Here is a 19252-nt window from a genome sequence, read left to right as displayed (position 1 = left end):
TGCTGTTATTATGGTTGTGATTGGGGGGGGGGTGTCCTGTTCTCTTAAAATACTTGCAGATATAATTAAAGGGAAGAGAAAAAGAAGGGCATTCAGCAAACATGGTCGGGAGAGTCTTGTAGACACTGCTAGGGTGTATTGCTGAAGAGGAGTGCCTTCCATGTCTTCAACTTTCAGCCATGACATCTCTGTGTGTGCGCATCCAAAAGACATTTAAGTGAATTCTACAGGTCTGGGGCACCCAGAACAAAGTTTATGGAGTAACTCATGATCAAGCGTATGTTTGGAAATGCAAAGCAAGCTGTAACTGGAACACAAAGACTGTATACAGCAGGTATGGGGGAGATGGAGGCAGGAGTGGGGGCTCTTCCTTTGTTTAGTTTTTTTTTTTTAAGATTTACTTATCTTAATTTTATATATATTAATGATATTAATGTTCTGCTTGCTGTAAGGGCACCATGTGTGTGAAATGACCGTGGAGGCCAGAAGAGGGCATTGTATCTCCTGGAATTAAAGTTACAACTGGTTATGAGCCACCATGTGATTTCTAGGAGCCAAGCCAGGCTCACTGAGTCCTCTCTCTATCCACCTTTACTTTTTAAAATAGGCTCTCTCATTGAATGTAAATCTCATGGACTTATATGGCGAGTCGACCAGTGAGGTTCAGGAATCCATGTTCTTCCGCTCTGCCCATCACTGGAGTTACAGTCACTATGCCTGGCCTTTTCTTTTTGTATGGATTCAGAGGGGTTAGGTCTCAAGCCCTCATGTTATCACAGCAGGCATTTCATCTCCCAGTCTTACTCTGAATGTTTCCAGTGAGCAAACACACACATCCTCAAAACTAAACCATGCAATTGCAAACCAATACTTTGAAAGTTAAGATGGTAGCTAACTGATGATTTTCTGGCCTTCCTTATAGGAGAGACATCTGATAAATTGTCATCAACCTCAGTGGATAAGGACAATGGAGAAAGTTGCATATATTGCCCCGAGTATAAAGTGCAATACCAAAATAAACATAAACCCATCCCAATTTTAAAATTTTTGGCCTAAGATTTTAGTGTTATTTGTTTTGTTAAACCATTGAAAGAGATCATTTGCTTATGTTATACATGGTGACCAAGATAAATATTCAGTTTGTCCTTTATAAAAATATACCTACCTGTCTATCATCTATCTACCTGCTACTCTTTGAAACAGTAAATGAAAAGATGCACCCTTGCTTCCTATAGGATTTCCAATTTGAGCTCATACAAAAGATTTATCCTCAGATGTTCCATACACAGGGGACCTAGCATTATTCAATTGTATACAAAGACATGTCACAAACAAAACATAAAGTGGCCTGTCTCCACAGCCTGGAAAGTGACCACAGTTTTTGATGTGGTGACTCTTACAATGAATGGGGTGGCATGCTCTAGTTGTAACTCAGAAGCCACTAGATCAATTCCAGTCATCCCCAAAGGATGTTAAAAAGCATCCTTTCAACTTTGAGTCCTAATAAGAGAGTACTCTGCTTTTAACGACCTGACATTCAGATGTGACAGGCTCAGGGGCAGAGCACAGTACTGTGACCTGCTGGAGCTAACAGGGACCTTCAAATTCCCAGGCAAGGGTCAGGGCAGGACCTTGGCTCCCAAGGCACATTTGGCAGGATCTGCTTGCCGCTGCAGCAGAAGCATAAACAGCAGAAACAGGAAAATGCCATGTTTTTCTAACCTCTGTGAAGAAATAGCGGGACTGTGTCTTTTCTGATGGGAAAAATACAAATGAAAACACACTTGAGGTGGGGGTGGGGGGCATACTATGAAATACCTGGACACATAATTTTTTGGGTTCATGGGGACTCATAAATATATAAGAGGTCAAAGGCAGAGGAACAGTCAGCCCCCACACTCCTGGATCACAGAGCACTTGGGTGAGGTCAGATGATCTGGTAATGAAGAGAGATCCCAGGGCACAGTGACTTTCTTCAAGTTTGTGGAACAGTAAAAGTTTATAGCTCTAGCTCGCAGATGACTGATGCCTGAGGGCTCACATGTCATGTCTGTGGGCTCTCTCCCTCTCTGTCCTGTCTTTGGGCTTTCTCTGTCCTGTCTTTGGGCTCTCTCTCTGTCCTGTCTTTGGGCTCTCTCTGTCCTGTCTTTGGGCTCTCTCTCTGTCCTGTTTTTGGGTTCTCAGGCACCTTTTTAAGCTGTGGACTGTCTTACAGTGGGTTTTGGTCAGCAAAAATCTGCAACCAATTTCTCTTTTCTACTGGAATTTTAGAAGGGTTTTCTTTTGGGTCATGAGTCTAGTTAGCCTTCTGAGTACAAAACATTGTATTTGAAAAAGTCTTAAATCACACAGCCCAACTCTCTTGTCTGAACAGCATGTTTTACTAATAAAGATGACGAGGACCGCAGTGCACAGACCCCATGATAAAGAAGACATTGTTTTGAAGACGGTCTCATGTTTCTAAGGGATTGCAAAAACATCATTCTGTGTGGTGTGTGGCTTTCAAACAGAAACAAAGACCTACTGAAACCCCAAAGATACATGACCCCCAACAGGAGAAAATGCTTACCGGGTTCAGCTGTTGATCTAGGTTCTGTTAGCATGAGAAAAGGGAAAAAAAGGAACAAGTATTAGAACAGGGTTTGGGGAGAATTAACCCACCGCTTGGCTCCCATCACGTTGGCTAGGCCGTGTGTGCAGAAATGGTGAGGACCCCCTCTGTATAGGGACAGAGTTAAGGCAGCAGCCACTCAGTTTACATGCCCATAATCCAGAAACACTGTGCACCGGGAAGTGTAAGACAACGTAGTTCCAGACAGGCTTCTTCCTTGTGAGCCTCTTAAAATGATCTGTCCACTTATGCGAGTATGTGGGAATTTTGTTCTAAAGGAAAGATCTATAGATTTCATCCACTTCAAAGGGGCTGCTGTCTTTTTTTTTCCTCCATAAAAAAGTGGTAGAGACCAATTCTTTTGTATATTTCACAAGTAGCATTTTGGAAAGGGTTGTGGGGCAAATTCCAGCATTAACTGCCAATTCTACAAACATCTTAGGCAAGAAAGAGCGGTCTACTCCCAGGCGCCTTTAATGAAGGCTGTGTCCTGCCATACAGTGAAGGAGCAGTTTGAAGGCCTTCTCTTAAAGAAGTAGGCATTTTCTTTCAGGCACCCCAGTTGATAAAGAGCGTAATACCAGCATGGAGTGACCAACGCTGTAGTTGTAGAATGCAGTGGATACAGAAGGCTGAAGCTAGAAAAGCGACATTCACATTAGCGCTTTCATCTGTAGCTGAGCCCTCACAGAGGTCCCTTTGGTCCTGCCTTTACAAGGAGTTGTGAGAAAGGGGAAGGGAAAGAGAGGGGCCGAGTTACACAGATTAACTTACACCCTGCCCTTTATGGACTATCGAGTCTCATCCCACTTCGAAAATACAAAGCAAGCCCATCGAAGTCCTTTTTAGTTCTTGTGAAACCAGAGAGCACCAAACTGAAATGTGGGAGAATGGACACGACTTCTTACTTTTCTGGAGAATCCTGAAGTCTGGAGAGTCTTGGATTTCACTGCCTTGCCGGAACCACTGGACCTGCATCGGGGGTGCTCCCCTGACTCGGCACTCCAGGACCACCACCTGGCCCTCGGAGGCTGCTGTGTTCTGTAGTTCCTGAAATTCAAGAAGCAAGTGGCCCGCCTCAGACATAAACATTCTCACAATGGGGAAGAAAGATGCCCAAACTTATACAAAACCCCAAACACCAAGGAACACAACCTCCCCAAGACAGGTTTAGAGAATAATCACCATGGACTCAGGTGAGGATGGATACCTTTACGTTCACTGGTTACCAGCCTCTCACGATCTCTAGGTCATGAGATTAGAAAACTTTACTATATGGCCTGTGGCACCTTTTGGCCTGTTTACAGATTTGCACTGACCCTTGTTATTTGTGGAATTTGATGTAACAGCTGCTGTTTTGCTTTATCTACATTTAATGGTAAGCTGGTGGAATGCAAGGCTTCCAAACAATTATATTCCAAAGGTCTGCAGATCCTTAGAGAAGCCAGATAGGAAAACAAACAAACAAACAAACAAACAAAAACAAACAAACCAAAAACCCACTCATTTGCTTTGGCAGGTCCCCAGTCTTTCATGTACCCCACCACCACCTCTGCCTGACCAGTTTCCTATGTCCAGTTTATGAAGCTAAGGGGTTCGGCATTTTCTCATTTCCAGATTCGGAGTCAAATAATAAAGCTCACTGCATGTCTTCCTTATTGACCTTCGTTTCCACCTCCCTTGTAACTACTTCATTGCCCTTACCCCACTCCAAATGCAGACTAATAAATTTTTATGATGCCAAAGATAAATTAATGTAACTTTATGGACGTGAAAGAGGTGAAGTTTTTGTGCTTGTTATCAAATGCCAAAATGTTAAAAATTCCCTTACCTATGTCCTCGTCCTACCTTCCTCCTCCAAGATGAACTAGTAATAAGAGCTATTTACACATTCAGACTATTTGAGAATTTGATTAGACTGATAGATACCTTATAGCGTGTGTAGGCCTTTGGAAATAATTAAGTTATGATTAAAAAAAAACATGCCTACAAACAAGCTAATGCACAGAATTTGTTAAGAAGTGTGTGGACTTTGAGCAGGTTTGTTTTGTTTTGTTTTAAGGATCCGGGGAGTCACAGCTAGTCACAAATCTTATAGCAAATGGAAGAAATAATGCTTCAGCAAATGTCCTGTAGGATATGTGTTAAAGCACTGTGGATATTCTAAAAGCATACTGTGTTTGCCAATGATTTATAAAAGTATAAGGAAAGTATCTTGTGTGGGCAGGTAACAAGAATATCAATATATATATATATATATATTGATATTATATATGTGTGTGTGTATATTTATAATGAAAAGGTTAAGATTATCTAAACTATTGACATTGGAGATGTAGCTTAGATGGTAGAGAACTTACCTACTATATATAAAATCTCAAGTTTGATCTTTAGCACCAAAAAAAATCTAGGGGTAGTTGCTCATGATTTTAATCCTAACAACTCAAATTGTCCAGCAGATACTGAACAATCGGAAGCTTAAAGTCATCCTTAGCTATACTGAGAATTGAGGCTAGCCTGGGAGACTCTCAAAAGTATCAATGATTTCATCCCTTTTTCCACTTGTATTTCGAAGTGTAAGGAAACAGATGCTTTAAATGTCTTCTCATTTTCTCCTGTGTTTGTTTGCTCACTGTGTGTGGGATTGGGGTACAGACATGCTGGAGGATGGCTTGCAGGACCTGGTTCTCTTCTGCCATGTGGGTCCCAGGGAATGAACTTGGCTTTGGTGAAAGTGCCTTTATCAGATGAGACATCTTGCGGGCCCTAGAAAATCTCTGGCTTTTAAGCACATGTTTTGTAGTTTATGATTGTAGCCAGAGATGAGTTAATTTAGTGTTTCAAAGCATAGTGTGCGGTCCAGCTTCTATGGGCCAATCTATGAAATGGTTCCAGGAAGCCATAACTGGGACATAACAAATGACACCCAAATATTTTTCATGCTTGAGCTTTTAGGCATCAAAGGAGATCAGATTTATTCCTAAAATTATGTGGCTTTTTTTTTCTTTTGTCATGTTTGAAAGCAAGAGTGTGTAGCAAATGAGTGGATGCCTAGAGACAAAGGCCAAAAATTCTGATTGCTCCTGGAGTTTGGTTACAGCTCACCTCCTCCTGTAACACACACACACACACACACACACACACACACACACACACACACACACACACACACACACACACACACGACCTTTAGGAGCATAAGGAGAAGCCCTCAAAATGATGCGAATCAATGTTCAGAGGCTTGCTTAGCCATCTGGATCATCATTCAGAGTGGCATCCGGGGACGTTGGATGTTTCAGGATCCATATAAAGAGACCTCTCATGACAGATCATGCTCACTTGGCATTTTTGTGATTCCTTGGAAGGGTCTAAGGGAAGAAAAGCCCTCTGGAGTAGCCATCCTGTGAACATCCCTGTTGCCCACAGTCTCACAGTCCTTACCAGCTCTGCTGTGGGAGCCAACCCTACTGTTCTGCAGGATTCCCAAGCAGGAATGTTGGGAATCTTTACAGGAGCATGAGGAAATAGATGGAGGCACTCCCTGGACAGGAAAAGCCCACCACTGTTACCACCACGCACAAGAGGAATGCCAGAGAAAGGACTCAGGGCTGTGAGTCCCAGGGTCATCTGAGTTAAGAGCTGATACAGGAGCATTGTCTAAACCCACTCCACTAAACCTGACCTAAAGAGGATGCTGTGAACCCAGAGAGAAGCTGCCTGCCGGGAAAAGGAAAAAGCATATGCAAAGAAGAGAAGAATCTCGCAGAAAGCAGGTGTACCATGCCACACACCAGGTCAGAGGGCAGAGATGCACACATTCCTTCCACACCCTCTCGCTCTTTGATTTCTTAAAAATCAACATATGCTAAAAACCATTTTTCAGCCATGTTGCTAGCTCACAGAACACTTCATGATTTGATTCGTGTGGTGGTGGTAGCTGTGTCAGAATGACTGTTGACATTGTCTCTGTCCTAGCAGTTGGACGACAATGGAGGAATCTGAGGTTTCGGTTCTAGATTTTGAGGATGCTCTTGGTGTCCAGGAAGAATCGTTAACATTTACAGTGCCAGGCCATGATCGAGGAACCTTTTGACCTTGTGGCGAGGGAGAACAAAATGGAACATCTGTGTTTCCTCCTCCTGTACCCCTAACGTGGGCTTGATCTGTTTAAATGAAGGGTCATGTGAGTTTTGGGCAGATTAGTGCAGGTTCGGAATCCCAGCATTGAGAAAACCGAGGCAGCAGGAAGATTGTGAGCAGGAGGCTAGCCTGGGCTATGTAGTAATACCATGTCTCCAACAAAACAAAAGGAAAGAAAAATAAAGCCAGAAAAGAGGTGTGTTTGGCCTCAGCTGCCCCCAAACCAGCTGAGTCGTGGTTAAGGATGCACATGATGGAACACAGTCTTCTAGAGATGCCCTTGAGAGGTTGGCTGTGAAAAACTCTTATACTTCATACTGGCTGTGAACGTCCTCCTGTCTAAGTGGTCTCTGCTCAGAATAGCCGAGGAAAATGTCCCCAGCTGTTACAGACTTAGGTTTGTAAGGGTCTTAAAGGACTTCTTTTCCTGTTATTGTTGCTGGCTTTTGTGGAGGAGGGTTTCAACCATTAGCATGCATTTTCTTTTGGTTTTTTTGAGACAGGGTTTCTCTGTATAGTTTTGCGCCTGTCCTGGAACTCACCCTGTAGCCCAGGCTGTCCTTGAACTCACAGAGATTCACCTGACCCTGCCCGCTGAGTGCTAGGATTAAAGGCGTGCCTGGCTAGCATGTGTTTTCTATGCTCACTGGAAACAGTGAGTGCTTAGGAAGAAGTTTTTATTAAGTTTGATTCACTACATAAAAATACTAAAGCTGCTTTTGCTGTGGCCAGACAGACATTCCTTCCCCCTGTCTCTCTCTCTTTCTTGAGGTAGGTACACACGTCACAGTCCAGGCCGACCGACCTGGAACTCCCTGCATAGCCCTTGCTGGCCTTGAACTCACAACAGTCTTTGTACTACAGCCTCTTGAGGGCAGGGATGACAGGTGTGGCCCCCTCAGGTTTCCTCACAGAAGTTTTATAGATTTGTTTTCTCATTCATCTCCAGCTTACTTGGAATTTATTTTTGTGATAAGTGTGGAGTCCAATTAAAAAATATTTTTTAACCCCCCCTGACAAATTCATTGTGTCCCTAAGTGATCTCTACGCGCCTGCAGTTATTGGGACATCTCTGTGGGTACTGTTCTGAGTCTTCATCAATTTGATGAGACTTGTGCCTTTATCTAAGTGCTTTGGATTTGGGATTTTTTTTTTTTTTTTTATATTGGAATGTTTGCACTATACGGGGATATCTTGGGTATAGGACCTCTCCTAGTTAGCTTCTGCTGTCAATTTGGCATGGCCTAGAATTACTGCGTGAGTTTCAGCTGAGGGATTGCCTTCATCGGACCGACCTGTGGGCAGGCTAGGGTGGCGTTTTCTTGATTACTAATTGATGCAGGAGGGGGCCCAGCCCACTGTGGGTGGTATCATCCCCTGTGCAAGGCATCTTGGACTGTATAAGAAAGCTAACTGAGCAGAAGCTGGGGAGCTGGCCAGTAAGCAGAAGTGATCTTGATTTCTGCTGTAAGTTCTTGCCCTCAACAATGGACCAGGACCCAGTAGTGAAGGCCAAATAAACCTTTTCCTCCCCAGGTTGCTTTTGGTCATGGTGTTTGTCACAGCAACAGAAAGCACACTGAGATGGACACAAGTGAACACGAAATTCATTAATGTTTTCTAAATACCTCATTCATGTCTCCCAAGGAGATTTTAGACGGTGCTTTTAGTACACCTGTGTATTGACTGAGACTTGTCCCATGAGGTGGCAACTACAGGCCTTCGATCAATGTTCAAAGTTTTAGCTTTTAAGGCATTTCAGATTAGACGTGCTCAACCTTTATTATAACTATCATATAATCTTTAGGAAGCCTTGATACCTTATAGGACAAATGCACTTCTTCCCTAACACTGCCCTGTCTACTTCTCCAGTAGGACCCTGGGTATTTTAGCCATATATGTATATATACAAATAACATAACTCTTAGAACCAAGTTGCTAAATTCTATATCAAACAAATGGATAGAAACAAGGAACTTTTGGGAGTTCAGCTAAATTTGCATTAGATATATCCAGGGAACTAACGACTTCATTAGTCTTTGACATGAAAATGGCTTATCTTTCCTCTTCTTTGGCCTTTTAAAATGTCTTTCAATTAAGCTTTAGACTTTTCCTCAAAAAGAAAGAAAGAAAATCTGCATGGACTGGTTTCTGACTTCTGCAGTCATCCAATTACACGAGACTCATTCAACTTGGCGATGTATATTAACAACTTAAATGGAAAATTAGGTTTTGTGCTTATTTGTTTGCTTGCTTGTTTGTGTTTTTTTTTCTTTCTGTGAAGCTTCCTAGATCTTTCAAGAGATTTCATTGGGAGTAAAAAGGGAAATTGATTAATTCTTGGGATTCACTGTACAGACCAGTCCTGGCCTCAAACTCTTAAAAATCCTCCTGCCTCTGCCTCTAACTGCTGGGACTACAAGGCATATGCTACCGTGCCCAGCTATAAAGAAAGAAAAAATTTAAATAATGAATTCTTTCTTATTATTCATACTTCTCTTGGCTTTCCCATTAGGACCAGATATCTGACTTTGCCTGCTTACGGCCATGTTTCCCAAACCTTGTCTAAGAAAATGGCCGCACAGTCATTATTCAATGAATACCTAGCTATCCCCTAAGGTAACCATGATGACCTGCCTATTAATATCTTCATTTAAAATCGTAAAGGCTGCTACATAAAGTCACATGTGAACGAAAATGTAAGGACTAAAGCAAACAGAGAGAATGAGACTTCCAGATGTCAGACCTTAGTAAAAACAGGAAGAAGACAGCCCGTGGCGGCTCCATCGGGTCGGCAGAGATACGAAGTCGGACTGTGAACCTGCAAGAGTAGAGACACATGGATCGGATTCTCAATATATAAATCTCTGAAAAGATGGACCAAAGAAACCTTTCACTATGAGAGATTCCTCCACTTGAATGAATCGAGCGTATAAAAGTCTCGTCATCCATCACCTGCCAGCCTGCTCTTACAGCACAGACATTGTTCAGCTCCCTCATTTCACATCTGTTCCTCTTCTCTCTTCAAAAGGATATTGGAGGTAAGAGTTCCCTGGGTCCTGGGGGAATCTGGGAGCTTTTAAATGCTATTACCAAATGGATTTCTGTGTGTGGGACTTCCACAGGGGTCTGTTTAGAAGTTCTCACAGACACTATATTTTATTTTAAAATACAGTCTGGATTCATTGAATCAAAAAGATAAGCTATTGTCAATGAAGAGCAAAGTAAATTATGGAAACATCTACCTATCTAATTTTTCATGTGAATTCTTTCAATAAAGGAGGATAGAAAACACAAGGAAAAGAAGTGAAACTCATTTCCTGATGTGTAAAAAGCTGCTCAAGGTCCTGAAAAGTTTATTGACTAGCATCCATCTCAGGCGGAAGTAAAAGGTTCCAGAATTGTGAATGGAAAATAAAAAGTAGTGAATGAAAATTTGTGTGTGTATGTGTTACATTGCTTATTTTCAAGTAATCTGGATTTATTTACTTGTAAATTGATAGCAATCTGATACCATGTGTCTGAATAGACACCATGGCACATCACAATGCTCTGGAGCTGCTACAGCAGTGACAGACCTTACTCATTGTCCCTGAAAGACTTTTTACTTGTCAAAGGCTTGTCATTTGGGAGGTCTGTGTCTCACTTGTCACTATCTTTGACATCCAAAGACTATATGGTCACATTTATAGTACCGCTCCATGTCAGACATTGTTTGAAATGTCATATGAAGACCATCTCTGAGACCCTTCAGAACACTGCCGAGAGACTGTTGGCATGACAATCTCCATTCTGCAGATGAAGGAATTAGGCCCAGAGACATCTGTTCAAAAGTCCCTTTAGTAAGAGCTGGGATTCGAACCCCGGGCACTCTGACTCTCAAGTGTTAGACTTTCCGTCTCATCGTGCCCACCAGGAAGAAATGATGAGCACCCCCACCTCACATCTGTAAACTAGGATGCATTACTCAGTGTTCCTGTAGAAATAAACCACTTGAAATGCACTCTGCACATAATGATTGCGTTTACATCTATATGCTACTGTATGTTTTTCTGTTCTGTATTTCACAATGAATTCAGCCATATAGGAAGGATCTCAGGTTCTCCCCAGCGGAGTCTATAGACTGGGAAGGAGTGGGGCTGATGACTTCTTTCTGCAATCAAGTGTCTAGCACAGTGCTTCCCATCCAAATAAACGCCTGTCAATACTTAAAACTCAAACTCTTGCACAGAAACTGCCCATGGACTTGACCAGAGACAATTTTAGAAATGTCGTTCTGGTTCAGGGGCTTAAAGGAATTATCTATTGTATCTGTCTTTTTGTTGATTCTTCTCAAGTTTATGAACAAAAGTGTCTTTTCTCTACTGATTTCATCTTCTACATGCTACAAAGTATGTATGGCATGCAGTAGTTACTATAATCCTTATGGGTAATATTATGAATAATGTTATAGGCAATAAAAGCTGATGGGAGGCATGGGGATTCACATGAGACAAATCTCTTCAGTAGGGAGAGATTCACTACCAAGAGTGTCAGGGGAGCCTTCTGCAAGTGTTGTAATTAAAGATTTACATCACATCTATTATTTAGATTTTTTTTTTTTTTTACTTAAAAAATAATGTTGATGGTGTTTGCGAAGTCAACTCACTACAGTTCCTTCCTAGTAGCTGGTCTTCCTTTGATAAAGCAGTCTTGTACTGATACTAAACCAATATTAAAACAGTAGAGTGAAGGCAAAGAATTGGAATTGTTTTTTTCTGTGCCATACTGTTTGGCCTTCAGAGACAGGAAAAGTTCCTGCTGGTGTGTGAACTTTCCTGGTCTCTCTCTCTAATAAGCTAATGAGATGGGAACTGGATGAAAAGACTGAGAGTAAGCACACTGGAGGACAGACAGACAGACCTAAGGCAGGCGCCATCATCCTCTCCAAGCTTCCTGTGTGACTAGAGCTGTTGAGTTACTGTGTGCTTTTGATTAAAATTTTTTGTTTGTTTGTTTTGGTTTTTGTGACAGAGTTCCTCTGTGTATCAGCCCTAGCTGTCCTGGAACTCACATGCTTCTGCCTCCCAAGTGCTGGGATTAAAGGTGTACACTACCACCACCCGGAGAAAGTATTCTCAATGAGCTAAAATGAGACCATTAGTGGTGGGTTTTCTTCCTTTGACCGTGTTTTTACTTAGAAAATGTTACCAGGGAATGTGTCAGTTAGACTCAGAGTCCTATTCTTCAAACAGAGCAGCCTGCTCCTGAACTCAGCTCCTTGCCCGCTCCAGGCACAATTACCTGTTGCACAGGAACAGATAAGGGCTGAATCACAGCTGTGGTCACTCCTGTCTTGGGAGATGAGGTTCCTATGGTCAAGGAAACAGAAGTGGTTTTCTTCTGAGCTCTGGAAAACAGAGAAGCAAGTGTTAGGTTTTTTTGTTTTTGTTTTTTGTTTCCAAATCAGCAATTACTTTTAAAAAAGATTTTTACAGAAGACCTGGGCTTCTTTTCTGTAGATGCAGTCTGCTTCTATTAAAATTTGTTTCAGAAGTTGGAATTCATTAAAACAGATAGCCAAAAAGAGCTGTGTGGTCAGTGCATGGATAGAATGGACTTTAATAAATACACAGATGAAAGGAAAGTAGCCAGAGACAACTCACATGGACAAAGGTTTTTAAGGTGTTATCCTTAAAAAATCTCAAGAGAAAATAAAGCTCCAGTCTTTATCAGTAGGCAAATATTTGACATCTTTATGGTGAGGGTCCTATATTTAACTCAGTTTTAGTGTTTGTTTTAGGGGTAGCAGCTGTCTTTTGTGCTGGCTTCTCATGTGGTTGGGAAGAGCTTGGCATTTTTGTCTTCGTGCTCAGAGTTTCAGTGAAATGGAAAGGAAAAATCTAGAGGAGTCCAATTCCAGGCTCCTCATGGCCAAGAGGCTGTGAGGTCTTAATGGTCTCGAACTTGAATCAGGACAGGTAAAGTGTACAATGCTATACGTTCCTTTAACATCTGTGACTATCTGATGTGGACTGGACATGACTTTTCAAAGTATATATGATTATTTCATTATTGTAATAGTCTTACAATACAGTACTTGCACTAATGAGTAAGGATCTAGTCAGGGAAATTAGCATATGTATACATACATACATATACATAACTATATATATATATATCTGTTACATATTTACTAGCAAATTAAAACATTTGTTAGCACATCTCAGCATTAATGGAGTTTTCTCCCAAACTCAGGTAGATTTGAATATGCTTTTGTAAAATAAAGGAGACAGTAACATTTTACTAGTAACCCACATCTCTGTAGGGATAACCAAATTCTGGTCTTTTCAGATATAAGGCTTACCTAGCAAAATATTTTTATATAAAAGAAAATCAATCTCTGGCCCAATTAAATGTTTTTGATCCTCATTCACACCTTAGCAATAGCCAAATTGGTTTTCCTCTCGGTGTGACTGATCCTGTCATTTACTTACAAATCAGTCCCCTGGCTGTCTCTGAAGCTAACCACAGCACTTGGCTCAATTTTGGCATACTCATGCTGAAATACAGACCCCCCACCATTTAAATTCATGTGAAGGCAGAAATGGTGTCCCAATTGCAAACACTTGATCTCCGATGGACATGGCTTGACCCTTCCCATCCCAGCACATTCGGCTTCAAAACCAAGCAGTCGCTACCCTTCCATGCTACAAGGGCCATCAGGGGACTCAAAGACACTCACTGTGGCATAGCTCCAGCTTTTGATACAAAAGGTAAGCTTTCACTGTCAGAGTCTGTCGAACTGGCTCCTGGGAAGACATTAGAAATCATGACACAGTTAGGATGTGGGCGGCATTGGCATCTAGAAGAATTCCAGAGTAATGGTCTTCGTTGGTAATAGTAACATGCAGTCTTATTTGTGCTACGAATGCCCACGAAACTGAGGATGATTCAGTGTCAAATCCCTTTTTATTGTTTCTTCAGAAAATCATCTTTTAAAAGTGCTATTAATAGCTTGCTTTAGACCACTGTGCTTGCCATGTCGGGTTTATTATTAGCTTCATTTTTATCCTGTTGGCCATCACAGCCATCCATCCTTCCTCATGGCTAGACAGCCATGAGACAGAAGTGAGTGTCTTTGTGGAAAAATGCCCATGGTTTTAAACTCTAACCCTGGGGGGTCGCGAGGTGTGGGCTGCTGATGTCTTCGCCACTCGTGACTCAGACTCGGCTTCCTGACCCTTCATCTCAGTGGGGTAGTGGCTTCACTACTGGATTCATAGGCTCCCCGATTTTTGGATCACATCCTCCCAAACTCATTTTGTTCCTGAACTAAGGGTCAACTTGTTGTATTTTTAGCTCAAGTTAAACTGCATTTGATTTTTAAAACTAGTTTGTTTTATGTGCGTGTGAGTGTTGTGGAACATGCTGGTGAGTGTGTATTCATGCCCATGGGTGTGTGTGGAGACCAGAGAGGGATGCTGTGACTTCCTTCTGCAGCTGTCTGCCTTATTGCCTGGAGACAGGGTTTCTCCCTGTCCCGGATGCTCACTGTTTCAGTTAAGCTGGCTGCTCAACCAGTCAGTCCGCTTGTCTCCACCCCTCAATGCTATGCTTTCTGATACAGCCATTTATGGCTTTTTACATGAGTGGTAGGAATTCAAACTCAGGTCCTCATGTCCATACAGCAATCATTCTTCTCCAGTGAGCCATCTCCCCAGCCCTTGCATTTTAAATATTTGTTTTTAATATTTAAATATTTATTTTTATCGTGTGTGTGTGTGTGTGTGTGTGTGTGTGTGTGTGTATGTGTGTGTGTGTGTATGTGTGTGTGTGTGTTTATGTGTGTGCATGTGGAGGTCAGTAGAACTTTCAAAGTTAGTTCTGTCTTGACATCTTATTGGATCTAGGGGTTGAGTTCATGCCTGAGTGCCAGTGCCTCTGCTAGTGTGCTAAATTATCTCACCAGCCTCAAACTTCAGCGGGTACCTATTGGGTATCATGATGTTTTAAACAACAGATTTAAATTTCTGATGTTTCTTTTAGAATAAAATTTTCATTCGGGGTATTAAAATTATCTTACAATACATGCATATGTGACCAAAATAGATTTCATGCATGTGCAGAGTTGCCAAATAATTAATGAAAATATATTTAAAAAATAATCATGAAGTACAGACTTATATAAATTGGGTAGGATGAGTGGGCGGCTTCCTCAACACTGTTTGATAGATACTTGGCATATGCTTTTCAGTTTAATCCATTGACACACATACATTTGTGTACACAGGTAGACAAATGGATTCCTCCTCAATGAACTTTGCACATGGTACCCATCAGTACATATAGAATGTCTATGTACACTCAGTTCTCTTGGACGACTGCTTGAATTCCCTCCCATGCCTCTGTGGCAGTCAGTCTCTCAGGTCTTTTGTTGACCTTGAAAACAGTCATGCTGAGGTAAGTCTGCTGGAATGCTTGTTCTGTTCCTTCCTACTTCTTCAGTGTGGGTGTTCTTCACCTGGCTCCTGAACTGCCACAAAGGCCCATATCTTCCTGTTTCTTTTCCTCACAAATCCATCCTTCTCTTAATGCCAGATTAATTTTTCCTAGTGCACACCTTTCCTGCTAAGGCACAAGAAGATGTCTGAGTCTACATGAGAACTCCTTATATCTGACATGCAACTGATTTCATGATTTCCTTGCCAGAAGTTTCAGCATTTATAAGTCGCAAGATCTTGATTCACAGAATTGAATGTACTCTTTGGTGAACAGTACTTAGGGAGCCGGGATGTGGTCCCAAGGAAATTCAGCACACACACACACACACAGACAGACAGACACACACACACACACACACACACACACACACGCTTGTAGAGTCCTGTTCTTGTGAGCACACAGATAGAGGAGCAAGAACTAAATACCTTATATGGCAAAACAGGGGAAAGAGAAAGCAGGAGAGGGGTGTGGGCAGCGATAGGAATGGAGTGGGCTTGCACTTCCAAGTAGTGAGCAAGGAAGGCTCTCCTAAGGATGGAGGAGAGGGAGAGAGCAGCCTGCCTTGCCAGGTTTCAGTGTTTATCTTGTTGTTTGTCTGCAGTTCTGGACCCACTTTCCTAGGACACACGCTTGCTGTTCTGTCTTGTAAGGTCATCATTTTTGCCATCTTCTCTGAATTCTCAGTGTCTGTTGTTCCCACCGTGCATAGCACCTATCCTTTCTGCCCAGGGGGCAAATTGCCAGTCCTCTGAGTACTGAGGTACCGTTAAGGAAGGAAGGACCAAACTGTGCATATTTAATATTTACTCAGCAGTCAGCTTGGCCCGTAGCATCACTGAATCATTAGACCCCATTAGAACTTCACCGAGAAGTAAGTTATGCCCGATGTATAGGCAGGAAAATGGAAGAACCAAGCTGGTAGGTACGTTCGTTCGTTCTCAGAGGTGGTGACAAGCCACTCTTGTTTTGGATTGCCGACCCCCCCTTCCCCGCCCCCAACCCTGTGACTTTCTAGGCTGTGCATATCTGAATTCCTCAGAGTGCTTATGTCCATGCTAGCCAAGGGCTGGCCTTTAGCCTCTGCTGGAATGAGTACATGCGGTTAGGGAATTGCAAGACTTGTTTGGGGACAGGGAGTGGAGTGTGTGGAGCTGGGCAAGGAGCAGTTGAGACCAGTTCCATACATAGGGCAGGTTTCCAGGCTAGAGCTGAAGGCCTGGTGTTTGTTGATGGGACACGGTGGGTGGTGATGACTGAGGGTGGTGACGGGACTGGACTGCAGGATTAGCTGCTGGGGAGGGGAGGTTGCACAGAAAAAAACAGGCAAAGCACCTGGAAGACCGGAAGCAGGCTTCAGAGGAGGAGGAAGCTTTCTCTGGGATGCGGAGGTGGGAGGGGCTAAGCAGAGGAGGCCCCAGGAACTACCAAGGAAGGCTGTTATCAGTATGGGCAGGGCTATTCTGAGATAGAGGCTTAATTGGATCATAAAATTGACTGTGAGGGGAACAAAGTCCTGCGGATATGGTCCCAGGCTGTCTCGGGACTGCTCAGAAATATGGGAGAGAAGTGGCTATTCTCACCTGACTCCAAACATTCCTAGCGTGTAAGAAATATGATACTTCTCCTCTGATGATTTCTATTCTAAGTCATTCTTGTTTTAAAAAAAATTGTGTGTGTAGGGGGGCACAAATGTCATAGTACACATGTGTAGGTCAGTGGACAACTCTATAGAGTCAATTCTCTCCATCCACGCTCTTACGTAGGTTCTGGGGATTGAACTCATATTGCCAGCCTTTTGTGGCAAGCGCCTTCACCTGCTGAGTCATGTTGCTGGCCCTCCTAAAATATCATTCTTCCTGTATGTGGTGGCTTACGCCTCTATTTATAGCACTTGGGAGACTGAGGCAGGAGGATAACCTTGAATTTAAGGTTAATCTGGACTACTTAAGGAGCTGAGTCCCAGCTTAGCTTCAACTAGTCTGACCCTGTCTGAACCACCACCACCACCACCACCACCACCACCACCACCACCACCACCACCACCACCACTTTACAGAAGGAACAAGAACAAAAGACTTATTCTAGGAGCCAGGCATTGTGATATGGGGCTGAATTTGAATCCTAGAAGAGGAAGATTCTAGTGAGTTTAAGGCCAGCTTGGACTACTAAAGAAGTCTTATCTTAAACAAAACAAAGACAGACAGACGACAGACAGACCTCCTTGGACTGTGGTACAGCACAGCTGCACAGCGCCTGACTAGCACATGAAGACCCTGGGTTTGGTCATCTGAGAAAGAGTTAAAAGGTAAAAACATGAGTGTCTCCGGAGTGTTTCCTGCACCTGTCCAGCCCTTGTGGAATGCCAATGTCACCTTGTGTCTCAGGTGTCAAAGCAGCTGCGGCAGGCTTTAACAGACCAAATCCTCACCAGAGGCCAGTTCCCCCCCCCCCCCCCCCCCCCGCCCTGAACCTCCCTCCTGCTGAATGTCTGCTCCTGTGTGCTACTTGCTGAACAGATAAAAGGGATGTTGATGACATGGGTAGATGCTTGGGAACAATAATTTAAACTACAAACAAACCAGATGGCAAAGGCTATTTAAAGTAGAGGGCACACACAGGAAAAAGATGAGAAACGGCAACATACTAAAAGTGACCCCTGGGTTGATGGTACAGTGTGTGCTTAGCATGCCGGAAACCCTGGCTTCAGTTCCCAGCAACACATACACACAGAGAAAAATCACAGGGCTATCTTAGTCAGGCTATGCATGATTTTATTTTATTTTTTGATGTGTGTGTGTGTGTGTGTGTGTGTGTGTGTGTGTGTGTGTGTGCATGCATGCATGTTTTAGATTTTTTTTTTTAAAGGAAAATACTATTTTTGTGATGATCTTCAGAACAGCCAGCATCACATGCCAGGCACCACTCCAGGATTAACTCCCTCGATCCTGATAATGAGCATGCAGCCACTGTTAAAGGTAGAGCAATCCATTGATTTTTCATAAAATGTTAGGAAAAATAATTTTAAAATATGTAATATATTTTTGGTTGTGAGCCTAGCCTTTAATGGCTGAGCCATCTTTCAGGTCCTCAAAAGAACAATATTCAACTTCATATGGAAAAACAAAACAAAAAAACCCAACCCAGGATAGCTAAAATAATCCTGTATGATAAAGGAACTTCTGGAGGTATCACTATCCCTGACTTCAAGCTCTACTATAGAGCTATAGTAATAAAAACAGCTTGATATTGGCATAAAAACAGACAGGTAGATTAATGGAATTGAAATGAAGACCCTGAGGTAAATCCACACACCTGAACACCTGATTTTTGACAAAGAAGCCAAAATTATATAATGGAAAAAAGAAAGCATCTTCAACAAATGGTACTGGCATAACTGGATATTCAAATGTAGAGGAACGCATATAAGTCCATATCTACCACCCTGCACAAAACTCAAGTCCAAGTGGATCAAAGACCTCAACATAAATCCAGTCACATTGAACCTGATAGAAAGTAGGAAATAGCCTTGAATGCACCGGTACAGGAGACAATTTCCTGAATATAACACCAATAGCACAGATAGTGAGATAGACAATTAATAATTGGGACCTCCTGAAACTGAGAAGCTTCCGTAATACAAGAACACAGTCAATAAGACAAAAGGTAGCCTAAAGAATAGGAAAATATCTTCAGCAACCTCACATCTGACAGAGGGCTGATCTTCAAAATATATAAAGAACTCAATAAACTAGACATCAAAATACCAAATAATCCAATTAAAAATGGAGTAAAGATTTAAACAGAGAATTTCAACAGAAGAATCTCAAATGGCCAAGATATACCTAAAAATTGTTCAATATCCTTACTATCAGGGAAATGCAAGTCAAAAGGAATCTGAGATACCCTCTTAACCTATCAGAATAGTTAAGATAAAAAATGATAATGACAGCCTATGTTGGAGAGGATGTGGAGTAAGGGGAACACTCCTCCACTGCTGGTGGGAGTGCAAACATGTGC

General features: G+C 42.4%; 1 protein-coding gene across 4 annotated transcripts in view; it reads right to left on the bottom strand.

The window, feature by feature from the left end:
• Positions 1-19252, bottom strand: part of Palld (palladin, cytoskeletal associated protein) — a 413911-nt gene that overhangs the window by 206873 nt on the left and 187786 nt on the right. For all 4 annotated transcript variants that reach the window (XM_006996647.4, XM_015989967.3, XM_015989968.3 and 1 more), the window contains 5 exons: positions 13476-13542; positions 12035-12140; positions 9498-9572; positions 3520-3661; positions 2570-2593 (listed from right to left, as the gene is read on the bottom strand). In XM_006996647.4, the coding sequence (XP_006996709.2) occupies positions 2570-2593; positions 3520-3661; positions 9498-9572; positions 12035-12140; positions 13476-13542 (414 nt within the window). The remainder of the gene's footprint in view (positions 1-2569; positions 2594-3519; positions 3662-9497; positions 9573-12034; positions 12141-13475; positions 13543-19252) is intronic.

Source organism: Peromyscus maniculatus, chromosome 17 (assembly GCF_049852395.1).
Source record: "Peromyscus maniculatus bairdii isolate BWxNUB_F1_BW_parent chromosome 17, HU_Pman_BW_mat_3.1, whole genome shotgun sequence".
Lineage (NCBI taxonomy): Eukaryota > Metazoa > Chordata > Mammalia > Rodentia > Cricetidae > Peromyscus > Peromyscus maniculatus.
This window is presented reverse-complemented; position numbering and strand designations above follow the sequence as displayed.